This window comes from Lichenostomus cassidix, chromosome 2 (genome assembly GCF_008360975.1).
Source record: "Lichenostomus cassidix isolate B80296 chromosome 2, HeHo_3.0, whole genome shotgun sequence".
Lineage (NCBI taxonomy): Eukaryota > Metazoa > Chordata > Aves > Passeriformes > Meliphagidae > Lichenostomus > Lichenostomus cassidix.
Genome location: NC_139482.1, coordinates 34873439 through 34887188, shown reverse-complemented (window position 1 = coordinate 34887188; position 13750 = coordinate 34873439). Strand labels below are relative to the sequence as shown.

General features: G+C 36.9%; 1 protein-coding gene across 4 annotated transcripts in view; it reads left to right on the top strand.

Annotated features, from left to right (window-relative positions):
• Positions 1 to 13750, top strand: part of ANKRD28 (ankyrin repeat domain 28) — a 121608-nt gene that overhangs the window by 102872 nt on the left and 4986 nt on the right. For all 4 annotated transcript variants that reach the window (XM_085051035.1, XM_085051036.1, XM_085051034.1 and 1 more), the window contains 10 exons: positions 688 to 889; positions 2333 to 2420; positions 2860 to 2977; positions 3565 to 3784; positions 5143 to 5230; positions 5326 to 5409; positions 5924 to 6069; positions 6255 to 6337; positions 6475 to 6557; positions 8834 to 8925. In XM_085051035.1, the coding sequence (XP_084907161.1) occupies positions 688 to 889; positions 2333 to 2420; positions 2860 to 2977; positions 3565 to 3784; positions 5143 to 5230; positions 5326 to 5409; positions 5924 to 6069; positions 6255 to 6337; positions 6475 to 6557; positions 8834 to 8925 (1204 nt within the window). The remainder of the gene's footprint in view (positions 1 to 687; positions 890 to 2332; positions 2421 to 2859; positions 2978 to 3564; positions 3785 to 5142; positions 5231 to 5325; positions 5410 to 5923; positions 6070 to 6254; positions 6338 to 6474; positions 6558 to 8833; positions 8926 to 13750) is intronic.

The following is a 13750-nucleotide window of genomic DNA, read 5'->3' as shown; positions in this document are numbered from 1 at the left end:
TACTTTAGGAAATATTTGTACAAGGAGTAGTGTAGGACAGTGATGAAATTCTGTCTATACAAAAATATTCAAAGTACAGAGTAACCAGCTCAATGAGTAGTTTTGATCTTTTCACTGAATTTAAAGCAGTTGAAAAACCACACTGTACTTTCTGCAAATAGAGTAAGTCTCATGCAGTCCATATATATATATATATATATATATATACATCTCCAAAGTAAAAAATAATCTTTGATAGTGGTAAATGAAAGGTATTTGTGCTACATTCATATTACTGGGGCTTTTTTAAAACGATTTATGTAAAAAGCTAAAAGGAATTACTTCAGTTTGCCTATGTTCATCACTTGGACATAATCTGAGGATGTTGTAACTACAACATAAACCAATGAAACATGCAGTAGTCAAAATACTGTTATTTATGCAGATTGAAGACAGCTGATTTTCTGAGAGTAGTTGCAGTTGCTGGCTGAAAGAATAAAATAGGAAAAAAGCCACCAACCTTCTTGCTGAAATTGTGGGGTTTTTTTAAATTACTCGTAACTGCTGTAACTGCTTATGTGCTGCATCAGTTGCTCTTCTACATGCTAAAACAAGAATAATGTCTCTACAGTTTCATTTATGTAGTTCTGGCAAGAAAGGGAAAAATGTTAAGGATGGGAAAATTGAAGAATTTTCGTATTTTTGCAGGCCTATCATGGCCATCATCAAGCTCTGGAAGTGCTGGTACAGTCACTGCTGGACCTTGATGTGAGGAATAACAATGGAAGGACACCACTGGATCTTGCTGCCTTTAAGGGACATGTGGAATGTGTAGATGTGCTCATTAATCAGGGAGCATCAATCTTGGTGAAAGATTATGTTGTAAAGAGGACCCCCATTCATGCTGCAGGTATGTGCTAGCCACTAATCTTTAAAATTTTGGCATTTGAAGTGGACCATCTGTTTAGAAGTCTCTGTCATTAATGTGCAAAGAAAAAATGTTCAGGAATAGAGGATGACTTCTATTGCATGTGTATGCTAGGCTGAGAAAGGTGTAGCAAAAGAGTTACAGACAGGAAGCAGTATTAATCCAATAAACCAGTTGAGCCCAAGGAATGCTGTTCCACACTTCCCTTTGGAGGGGTGCATTGTCCTTGTCCATTCAGCTGGCTGGACTAGCTGTGCTGGCAGGTGTCAGTGACATGTCCCTTCTTCTCTCCTAGTCTTTCATGCAGCCCGAATTGCAGGCCCAAATTTAGATAGGCAAATTGTGTTGCCTGTCTTGGCAGTAAAATACTTCTAAAAATTACTGGAGTCTTGAAGAATTTTGACATTTTGAGAAGAGATATGAAAAACTTACTTTGCTTTTTTTCCAAGGATTTAAATGACTCTTGAGCATTTTCAAAATAACAGCAATCCTTTGCAGTATTTTCTTGCTGTCTTTCCTAGAAAACATCTCTAGGCCTGCCTTTCTCTGAGTCTAGAATCCATACTATAGTCTTATTTTCTCCCTCGCATTGAAAATGGGCTTATTAAATTTGGTATTTATAGTAATGGTGTTACAGAAGCATTGCAGTTAAAAGGAGCATTATGTACAAAACATCATCATTCTAACCACTTAATTTGTTGTCCATGAGCACAAGCTGCATTCTTCTATTTGATTTAGCTTTCCTAACTTGTGTTAGCACGTCTGCCAGCTACAGAAACATGAATTGTCGCTGTGCTTGTGTGGACTGAATACTGCAGCTGTAGGTCAGAAATAATTTCCCTTCCAAGAAGCAATCATTTATCTTTCATGGGTTGCATTTAAATGAGATTTCTCAATTTTCTGTTTGTTCTGTTTCCATTTTTTTTAACTGCTTGGTTTATTACATCTATGCATTACATTTCCTTCCCCTTTCTAAATGTGATTTCCATTATTATTTTATGACTATGCACATGCTACGCTTGCTAACAAAATCTGACTGTGATTTGCTAGATATGTCTTTACCTGTGCCTTAAAACAAGAAAAAATTATGCTAATTTTTATATTTAAATGTTCCTTCTTGGGTATAGTGTATAAGCATATATTCAAATTACTTTCAGCATGTGCAACCTCATTTGTATGTAAAAGACTCAAATATCTGTTGGCAATTGATAGTTGGAATCAGTTGCTTCTAAAACTGTACAGTTGAGAATACCTGATTTCTGAAATTATTTATTCTAGTGTTCATATTTTAATTTATAACAATGGTAAAGCTGTACAATGGGTTTTCAAGCTAATGGGCTTTAGTCTGAGCAGGTTGCCATTCTGTTTGAGTTACCTACTCAAAGGCAATTAATGTAATCCCCATATTTTTATAATGTTTTACAGCTACAAATGGTCATTCAGAATGTTTGCGGCTATTGATAGGAAATGCAGAACCACAGAATGCGGTGGACATTCAAGATGGAAATGGACAGTGAGTTTAAATGATTGACATTATATTCTTCACAAGTTATTGCATTTTATAAAAGAAAAAAACAAGTATTTTACAGTGGTTATTTTAAACTTATTTTAAATGGGCATTATATTTGAACTTGGACAAATATGACTGCATATATTGCAATAAATATAAAGCTTGGAGTGCAAAATGTTCTTGTTCTGTTGGGAGGAAACTAAAATATGTCTTTTACTGCCTAGATGCTGAGAAAATGGATTCTAGTTACTTAATCAGAACTTCTGAATTTGGGGATGTTAATTTATTTTCCTGAATCTAAAAAGCAAATGCGTGGAAGGTCATTGATGATGTAAATCTTAACAGTGTTGACTAGAAGGATAGCAGTTGTTATATTTGAGCTGAGTGCTAGTCTGTTAAATTTCCAAGTGTAAATTGCCACTTTATTTCTGTCTCTGCTTAGGACTCCTCTGATGCTGTCAGTACTCAATGGGCACACCGACTGCGTTTATTCACTCCTTAACAAAGGAGCAAATGTAGATGCCAAAGATAAGTGGGGAAGGACAGCATTACATAGAGGGGTAAGAGAATATTCTCTTTCTTTCCTTTCCAGTTTCCTACATGCTAATTTCAAATAAAGACTTCATATGTAGTGTTAATGAATTTCTCATTATTCTCATCTTGCCATTTTAATTTTTAAATGTATTTTTAGTTGCATTCAGAAGTTGGCTTCTGCCTGTTTACTACCTACCCTCAGAATTCTTTTGGACTTCTAGAGCCTCTCAGTCTTGCTATAAAGTGTTGACTGGTGAGGTCCTAGAGTACAGCTTTTTGTTGGAGGGAGGTAGTGTTAATGGGAGAAAGAAAAGCATGATGCCACATGCCAAATATTTTGTTTATAGTGTCTGCCAGATAAGACAATTGAGTGAGCTCTAGAGATTAGTAGTTCATTCAGTGTTATTCCAAGAAAATATTCTGTCGTCAGTATTATAATACATTGCTATTTTTCCAACAGAATGGCTGATTTCAGGAATAAAAATAACTTTGCTTATTTTGTTACACCTTAAAAATGCAAGAATTTACCCGAGGTTTGCTTGCTTTAGTTCTACACCTTGGCTTATATACATGAATATTTTCAAACTGGCCCTTTCCTGTCTCCCTCTCACAGGCAGTTACTGGGCATGAGGAATGTGTGGAAGCTTTGCTTCAACATGGTGCTAAGTCCTTACTACGAGACTGTAGGGGACGAACCCCCATCCACTTGTCAGCTGCGTGTGGCCATATAGGTGTTCTGGGAGCTCTCCTGCAGTCAGCTACTTCTGTGGATGCAGCACCTGCAATGGCAGACAATCATGGCTATACATCACTGCACTGGGCCTGCTATAATGGTAAAATGCATTCAAATACAGCTCTAAATCTGTTTGTTGATATTGGGGTAGGTGTTATTAATACTTACAAAAGCAACATATAAAGTCCATCCTATTTTGGTTCGTTTCAGTGAATGAGAGAATATGACAGACACGATACCTGTAAGAGAAATGTATTAACATCTAATACATAATAAGAGATGTTTACTTTTGTCCTGCATTTTTATCATACGCTATCTTAGTTTTATGCCTCAAGGAGTCTTTAAAGAAATTCAGCATAGTACCTTTAAATACAGATGTGCAACACATCTCAAAAAAATAACCTTCATAGGGAGGAATGGTTTCAGATTAAATGTTTTTTTAAACTTGTTTCATATCAAGTATGGTAGGCATAAGAAGCTCAACTATATAAAAGTGATTCAAAAAGAATTTATTTTTTCCTCCACTGATACTTTTAATGGATTTGAGAGTGAAGGAGGCCTTTAAAGGTAGGAACTTCATTCAGCTCCTTTGCTAAAGATTTTGTTCTGTGTGTTCATTAGAACATAGTAGGGGTTGTCATGTATTTCACCTCTGAGTGACATGATAGAGAAAAATCAAGAAGTAAGAGATTAGGCCTTCATTTTAGCTATTAATATTAAGTGAATAACTACCGAGCTGATGCAGCTGGGTCATAATTTCAACTAAAATAACATCTCTTTATCACATTGATAAAGTAAAGCTCTTGCAGCTTGGTCCATTTTTTAGTGACCACAATGTGTGAATAAAACAGAATTGAGATATGCTTTATTTGTGGAATGAAAGTTTTACAGGACTTGTGAAAATTCAAATCTTTAGTCAACAGTGAATGTTGAACTTATGTTCTCTTCACATATGTGTTGAGGATCAAACAAAAGATTAGCATTGATAGCTACCTGTCCAGCAGCAAGGTAAAGAATTTTGAAAATATTTGTATGATGTGTTGAACATGTCCTTTTTAGGGTTTTGTTACGACTATTGACTTGGTTTTTCTTTGTGTTTAGCAAGACAGTGGAACAAAAACCTCAAATGGTGGAGCTGTTTTCGTGTAGACAAAGTGGTGAATGTACAGAAGAGTTTGAAATGCAGAGGTGTAAAGACTTAAGTGTTCTGGATGTTCTTCAGACAGCATGAGAGACCTTCTAAATTTCATAAAGTTTACAGTGTTACATGTTAGTTTGATTTTCAGGATTCTACAAATGTATTGGCTCCTAAAAGTAGCCCTGTTGAATACAACCAGTCTTTCTTTGAAACTTTCAAATACAATACTGCTTAATCTAATTTAGAGGCATATTTTTCATTGTAAGCCATAATTAGACCTTTCCCTTCTTTTCAATACTTAACTCTTATATTTGCTTTAGGTCACGACAGTTGTGTAGAGCTACTCCTGGAACAGGAAGTTTTTCAGAAAATGGAAGGAAATTCTTTCAGTCCCTTGCATTGTGCTGTGTAAGAAGTGCAAAATTATTCTTCATAAATTTCATTGCTGTATTTAACAAAGGATTTATCATTCTGTAAATAACAGTCTATTTAATTCATTATAGGATAAATGACAATGAAGGTGCTGCAGAAATGTTAATTGATACGCTAGGTGCTGGTATTGTAAATTCAACAGATTCAAAAGGAAGGTAAGAGATTAAATGCAGAAAGAAAGTTTGTAATGTCATACAGTGCCTGTGCTAAATTCTTCAATCATTTGGGGGCTTTGTAGTTGCTACTTACATCCATTCCTCATTGTCCTGGTTTTATTCTTTGAAGGTTCTTTTTTATTCTGTGCTAGAAATAAACTTTAGATTTTTAAAATCCTGTTCTGATTCAGTAAACTTGAATTGACTTTTTATTATACAGGCAAGTTAGAACATGTTTTAAATTTTATCACTTTATGGATAGCGTTTTATGCATCTTTTAGATTTTCTGAATCAAATTGTATCTCTATTACAAACCACGTGGGTGGAGTTACTTGAAACTAGAAAGAGACTATTTAAAGGCAGCAGTCACAACTCCAGCAATACTGATTGCAAAGGATCAATGGGAGGGACTGCCCAGTCTTTTGTGTTTGTATGATCACAGCCAGGGATGCCCCTTTGGATACAGTAGAAAGCATGGCTGAACATGGCCATATTGTCTTTTGATCTGTTGTAGAACTCCTCTGCATGCAGCAGCTTTTACAGATCACGTTGAGTGTCTACAGCTTCTGCTTGGTCACTGTGCTCAAGTAAATGCTGTAGATTCTTCTGGGAAAACACCTTTAATGATGGCTGCAGAAAATGGACAGACGAATACAGTTGGTAAAGAGAAAGCTTTATCTATTTCTGCTCTTAGCTTTGTTAATCTTACTGTGGATGAAATAGCCTTATAGTTAATGTTCTGGTGAATATATTTTGTCAAAATTCTGCTTTCATTTTGCACAAATGTAAGCCATTTAGATTTTAAGGAATATGCTTTTAGTTAATACAAGTCTTTATTTCCCCAGAGGTGCTGGTTAGCAGTGCTAAGGCTGATCTGACTTTGCAAGACAGTTCTAAGAACACAGCACTCCATTTGGCTTGCAGCAAGGTGTGTGCATGGTCTGACTTGTCAGAGCTGAGCTTTGTGTTATCAAGCACTGTTTGCAAGTATTGTGCTTTGAAAAAACATTCAAAGCAATTTGTGAAGAATATTTGTGAAGTGACAGGTGTTTGTTCTGTGTTAAGGGTCATGAAACTAGTGCCTTGTTAATACTGGAGAAGATTACGGATAGAAACCTCATCAACGCCACCAATGCAGCCTTGCAAACGTACGTATCAGCAGTGAGCGTGTTTGAAAGATGAGTTCTTGGTGTGTGTCTTGCTTCTAAAGAGCAATATTGTTGAGGTTTTTTTTCAAATTAATTGAATTTTAACTGTTAATAGATACCAAGAGTTGAACCAACTTGGAATTGAAACAGTGTTTTGCTCATTTTAAAAGTTCTAGATACTTTTTTTTTCCTAGTGGGTGAATGGGATGATAAATAAAACTTAGATTATTGTGATTCCTATGTGGAGTTACTACAATCCACTGAGATTACCTGTAAATCAACATTTTTCTATTTTAAAAATTACCCGATTTTTCAGTTAAAATTCACTTCAGTTAGCAATTCGAGGCAAACTGAGATTTGGTCTTCAAAGGTAGCTACTTTAAAAAAAAATCTGCCTGAAATGTATTTTTATTCTTCAGCATGCTTTCTGTTTCATGTTTCAAGGATGAAACACTGTTTTCTGTTAAATATCATGGAGAATACACTATTTTTAAACCTTCCTGAAGATCTTTTCTCAAGTAGAGTTAAAGCTATTTGTTTTCTCCCAAATCAGAAGGAAACCTTAGAAATGTATTGTATGTCATACCAATCAGGATGGGCTACTGAAATTACCCCTTCTGCATTTTTTCCTTTTAGAGAATGCATTTGTGTTACAAGGAATACTTGACACCCGAGGTATAGCTGAGTTATGCACATGAATTTATAGACTGCTTTAGTAATGCTATCACAGACCATTTAGGGGGGAAAAAACCAAAAAGCCCTTGCACTAGAACTTGTGAGCACATATTGTTCTGGCTTTACATCCTTTCTGGAATCTTGCCATATTAAAACTTGTACAGTGCTTCCAAGTAGTCCCTGAGATCTGCTTGAATTAAGGACTTAAAATAGTCAGAATTCTTCCTTTGCTTTTGCTGCTCACCATGGTGCACCTCAGGCAGCATGAAATAACCAGAAAGCAGGAAAGGATTGATTGCCTCATTTCTGGCTTGAAGCAAGGATATGTTGAGAGAAGGAAAAGCAAAAATGAGATGGGAACAGATGTGGGAAAGTATGCTACCACAGGCTCATGTAATTCCACCCACGTGCCTTGGCTCATATAATCTGATCAAGAGATGTCATGGGGAAAAATGTGTAGACATTTGCACCTCCATGGAGTGTTTATATAAATTGCAAGGTTTTAACAGTTGTTTAAAATATTACTGCTTTAGCAAATGTTTAATGACTAAATTGACTTTCTGAACAGCTTAAACAAAGTCCTTCTTTGTGGCAAGATAAGCATTAAAATTGTTGGTCTCTATATTAAAATTATTTTAATTACAGTACCTTTTATAATATATCTGTGGGGGTGTGGTAGGTCTTGAATTTTTCATGCTTTATTGTAAACACCATAGATACAGCTGCTCCTGTTTGTATCTTTTGCATTTCTGGTATCTAAGTAAAGCATTTGTTTCCAACTCAAAATATAGCTTTTAGTTAATTCAAACAACTTTAGGAATCTTAAAATGAATGAAGAGCAATATAAAGCAGAAGGGAAGTAAGCTGATCATTCTGTTTCCTGCTGAATGATGGTAAGGTTTTATTTAAGCCAGCGGGAACCAATTGTGAAAAACTGTTGCATTTGAAAAAGATATAATTAGAATATTTGAGATAAAGCTACACTTTCCTTTATAGAGCAAGTCAACACAAAATTGATTTATGGTTAGTAGTTTGAGGTTTTGAAAAGTAATCTGCTTTTCTTGCTTTATGCATTATGCTGTGAAATATTTTTTCATCTCTAATCACAATGGAATATAGTGGTTCCTAGAAGGCAAATTGATGAAATGCTTCTGCATCTCTTATAAGCATTTACATGCAGTAGCAAACGACTACCATTCTGCTGTTAGAACTCCAGTGATTGATGGCAGTGATATGCAGCAACTCTCAGATGTGACTGTATGTGTTACAACAGTTGAAGGGGGGATTTATCAACAGTAGGGTGCCAAGTGTTTCTGACTTTTTAGCATGATAAAGTCCATAAGCAGGAACATCTTTACTAGTAGCTGCTTCCTCACTGTGTGCTGCCATGGAAAGAAGAAAGTTCTCAATTGGTATTGTAGAGTTTCTTTGCAATAAGGAAAGATTTGCTGAGTTTCCCATCTTAGTTATTACATCTACAATATTTATATAAAGTGTAAATAACATAGAAGTATAAGTATTACATTTAACTAGATGCAAGCTACCTATCTTACTCAATGACTTGTTCTAAGGTTTATATATGAGTTTGCTTGTCTTCACAGACCTCTGCATGTTGCTGCTCGAAATGGACTAACGGTTGTAGTTCAAGAGCTTTTAGGGAAGGGAGCAAGTGTACTTGCTGTAGATGAAAATGGTAAGAAAAATCTAACTTTGTTTCCCTGTAAGGAACTGTGATTCTAAACTCAACTCCCTGAAAAGCAATAACTGTGGAAACTTCAGATGAGCCTTGCCGTAGGTTACCCTCACAGAAGAAAATGCGTTGGTGGTGGATCATTTTAGCAAAGCAGCAGCAGTGTAGGGAGAGTGAAAACTTTCAGAACGATGCAGGTCATGACACAGAAATGTTTGGTTTGCATTTGTAGTTTTATGATGCACTATAAATGTAGTTTTATGATGCACCTATAAATGCACTAGCTAGGCATACCAAAAATGGTCAGAAAGACATAATGCTCAAAGTAAAATATAACTTTCAGCTGTTAAGAAGCTGGATTGAGTTGCTATTCATTTTGTCACGGTAGGTATATCGGTGTTAGCTTTTAAAAGCTAGTATGATTTACAGCTCTCACTTACTGTTCTCAAGCTTCTGGCTCTTCAGAGATTTTTGGCACATAGAAGTAAGAAGAGGTAACTGCTTTATTACGAGAATAACTCCTGCACCTTGTAAGAACAAAAGAAAATTAGATCTACTGACTAATTTGCGTATTTTCATGTAAGACATCTGTGTCCTCAGAAGCTGCACTTTTAAAAGTGTAAGAGCTTTGTCTCTTATGCTATGAAAGCAGTAGTTGGGATTTGCAGAGGGGTGACAGAATGGTGTAGGATTGTTTGCCTTTTGGCTTTGTTTTATTGTTTTTTATTCCAGAAGTGATATGTATAATTAATAGTTCTAATTATATTTCTAGTTTGGAAGGTTTTTCCTCTCTTAATGTTCACTGTGCCTTTCTCTGTGTGTTTCTCCAATTACACTGCTGAAAGTGACATGGGTGGCTTAAAGATCATTCCTTGCCTAAAATAGGGCACAAGAGCAAGTGCTAGAAGAAACTCCCTAAAATGAAAAGATTGGAGAATATTTTTTTTTTTGTTTTGTTTTGTTTCTCATCACATGTTTGCTGACTGGAGACATTTGCATTTTTGTGGGCTTCTCATGTGCAGCCAGCCAGTCCCTTGTTAGCATGGATCTTTGACATAACAGAGGAAAAACGTTTGTGTCAAAGTACCCTGGCAGCCTGGGGATCTAAAAGTAATCTTTTTGATTCTGATCATATTTTAAAGTCACTCTGAGCACTGTCTAATATTTTTCCTCACTGTGGTTCTTTCTAATAGCAATTGCTTTGTTTATAAAATTTTAAGCAGCCTGGAGAATACTCTCAATGAATTCTTTTTCTGACTGAACAAATAGGCACTGGAATATTTTGGATCACAACACTGACGTTTTCTTACTTTACCATAGTCCAGATCAGTGATCTGCCACAGAAGCTTGGTAGTTCATATAGAATTAGATGACATGGGAGTTTTAGTTTTAGAAAGTTTTAGTGTTTTACATAGAAGCCTGTCTTGATATATGGAACATGTAACCAGCAGGACCTCAGCTATTATGGAGTGATCATCAACTTTTTGTCTTTGAATTTGTCCCTTTCTGTAAAACGTACATTGAGTTTTTGCAAGCAGTCTCTTATTTATATCTAGCTGTTTAAATTGGGTCCTCTGCTGCTATATCTGAGCTATAGATCATTCTTGAAAAACATGACCTTTGAAAAAGCCAGCTTTATGCCAACTACCTGTATTTCAGTTTATAAATAATTTATAAGATTTTTAAAACTCTAAATTTGAAGTCACACTTCTTTTGTTAGAGAGCATCTCTTAATCTGGTGAGATCACTTTTGTTTGAGGACTAATGTCAGTAGAAAAAATGTAATCCTCTTGGTTCTTAAAAGATTAAATGCAGCTGAAACAGTAAATTAGCTGTCCTGTATAATTCCCAAAAGTAGTTGTGTTGAGTGTCTATTCTCAGTTCTGTATCAGTTCTTATTCAAATTTCAGTTCTTTTCACATGTGTCCACACCGGTCATGATGAAACTGCCATCACCTCCATCTACCAAAATTCAGTTGAATTGGACATTACTAATGTAGATTTGCCTACCTTAAAAGAAATTACTAGCTTTTTCTTGCAATGGCATATGAAGTTTTATTGTTGTCACTCAACGAACTTTTTTTTTTTTTTTGTAGTGGGTTTTTCCCTTCCCTCACTATTTAACTTGTGTGTTGGTTTTATATTGGAGATCTCCAATTTACTGGAAGGAGTTTTTCTGTAAGTGCTTATAAGATGGCTTGTACCTCAGACTCCCATCTCTTTCTCAGTGTTAACACTTCATTCAGTTGATCTTGAGAACTCTCATTGCACTGACCTCATTAGTAACTCTGTGATTTTCCTGTAGACACCTTCCTGGAAATTGTCAAGCCCCAGGGAGGGAGCAGCTCTGCAATTGGGCAGGGGGAGCCTTAGTCTTAAGTCAGTGTCCATCACACACACTGTTTTTTGTTGTGCAAGGAGACTGCCCCACCTTACTGTGCTTCTATTGCCCCATCTACAAATGAAGATAGTAAATTTGTTGTTGCTGTGTGAAGGCTTATGCAGGTTCAAGTGCAGATTATGGGGACCATTATGGGAGAGATGAATAAGAGTATTTCAGTGGAATCAGTTCATTTACCAACATCATCTTCAAAGGAAATTGACAGTATTTATATCTGTTGTTTCCCTGTCATACAAATTACCACTTTGCAGTTAAGTGGCATAAATATAAAATTTGTTCTTATAAATTTAAATTAATATAGAGTTAATATGGTGGAGGACACAGATGTCAGTCTTGTGTGGCGTAAGCAGTTACTTCATCTTGCTATGTCTAAGGCAAGAATAAAACTGGTATTTCATTCTTGCTTCTGAAAACCAGGAGCTCGAGACCTACAATTGTATGTTAATTACAAACACTGTTTTTAGAGAACAGAGAACTTCTAAGAGAAGCAAGTATTTTGTTTAATCCTTACATTAGCCTATTTTACAATTAATTGGAATGCTCTGTTCTAGAAGGAACATGAGTATTCAGGACCTTAGAAGACTTTAAAAGGGGGAGGGGGGAAGGGGGTAAACAAACAACCAAAACTCCTAAAAAATAGTAGATGACTGCTTGTTTTTATTCTTTGAACTTTTATCAAGTCACATTAGTGAAAGGAATGGTGTTGAATATGACTAGCTTGAATGAACTTATTTTGTGTGTCATCTGACCTTCATACAACCTCCAGCAACTGTAGATATTAAATGGTGTGCATCTGAGTATCAGTTCTGAGCCTTCTGTTCTGCCTTACATGCCTGAAATGCAGTCATGATCCAGGTGTGGCGAGCTCTGGCCCTTGCTTCTGAATCCTCTCAAAATGTATCTCTTCTGCAGACTGTTAACTCTGAGCTGTTTAAGTGCTGTGGTACCTTACTAACAATGAAAACATCCGCTGCGCTGCACTTCTGTACGGCCCTATCGCATGGTCAGCTGGTGCGTTCTGTGCTTGAATTATCTGTGTTTCCTTGGATTGTGTGCTCCTTTGGGCAGGGACTCTTGTCTTGCTCTGTTCAAAGCATCAAGCACGAGGTCTGCCCTGAGCAAATAGTAGTTCAACTGCAAGACTGTGTCCTGCTTGCTGTTTTCTTAATTTCTAGCTACAGTTATTTTCCATAATGTGCTTACTGGTTTAATACTTATGTGCAATTGTACAATACAGTAACTGCTTCTAAGCTCTACCCTAAAACTTGATCTGGACCCACTTCTACAATGAAGATGATTCCTTAGTAGTTGAAACACTTGCTGGTAGAATGGGCATTGCCTTGTTTTCCCTGCCTTCCTAAGATTTGGATAGAAGTCTATCATGCACTTTGCATTAAAGCCATCTTTTGTTTAAAATTACTTGTGTGCTTTTTACTTGTATGTTGTAGACCTTTTAGTTGTGGACTGGGGGTAGTGCAGGATTTCAGACTCCCTGATGTGCCTGAATATAAGTCTTGCTATTGAGCTCATTGTGGGCATTTCTGTCCCACACAGTGACAGATGCTACAGGGTGATCTGGGCACACGCTGCTGGGTGGAGCCAGGGAGGGGAACTTGTCCTGCTCTTGGCAGCAGAACTAGCTGTGATCTCTGGTTGTACTTAGGAGATTGCCCTGCTTCTAGAGCTGCCAGTGCCAGTGGCACCACCAGGTGCATTCCCTTGGTGCTGTATAGATGCACCGAGGCCTGTGCCAGAACTCACCATGCAAATGGTTAAGCCTGAGACAGGAGCAGTGCATGGATCTCCACTGAGGAGAATTTGAAGCATTTTTCTTGACATTGAGAGAGACAAGTACAGAGAGAAGGGGAAGCTGCAGAAGGAACGATGTTGGAGGATTATTAGAGCCACAGAAACCCAGGAGAGACGTCACAGCCATGTAACCTGACTGCAAATCGTTCCACGACCCAAGACTTCCTGCATTTTGGGGTTGTCACAGCAGCAATGCCTGGCAGAAGTTTGGCTGGACCAGTTGGGCAGCCAAGAGGTGTCTCTGCTAGTCCTAGCCTGCTAATCCAGCTGGCATTTCCTCAAACTTCTCTGGATTTTTTAATTGATAACTCTGGAAATAAAAGTTAGGCATTGGCTTTATAATTTACATTATTGAATATTGTAATAATGTATAGGTTAATTGAAATTTATACTCTGCCTTTTCCATTAACTGGCCCTGATCCTTTAGCCAGCTTGTTACTGAGATAGCACGGTGTTTTTAAAGTAACTGTGATGAACAGCTGTGGTGGAGCTCCTGGATGAAGAAACATTTAACACCTTGAGCTGTAGTTCCTGCAGTGGCTCTTTAGTGAATGCCATCACCCACCACTGTTGGCTGCTGTTAGTTGTCTCTCCTCAGCCAGGTGACTTCCTCACCAT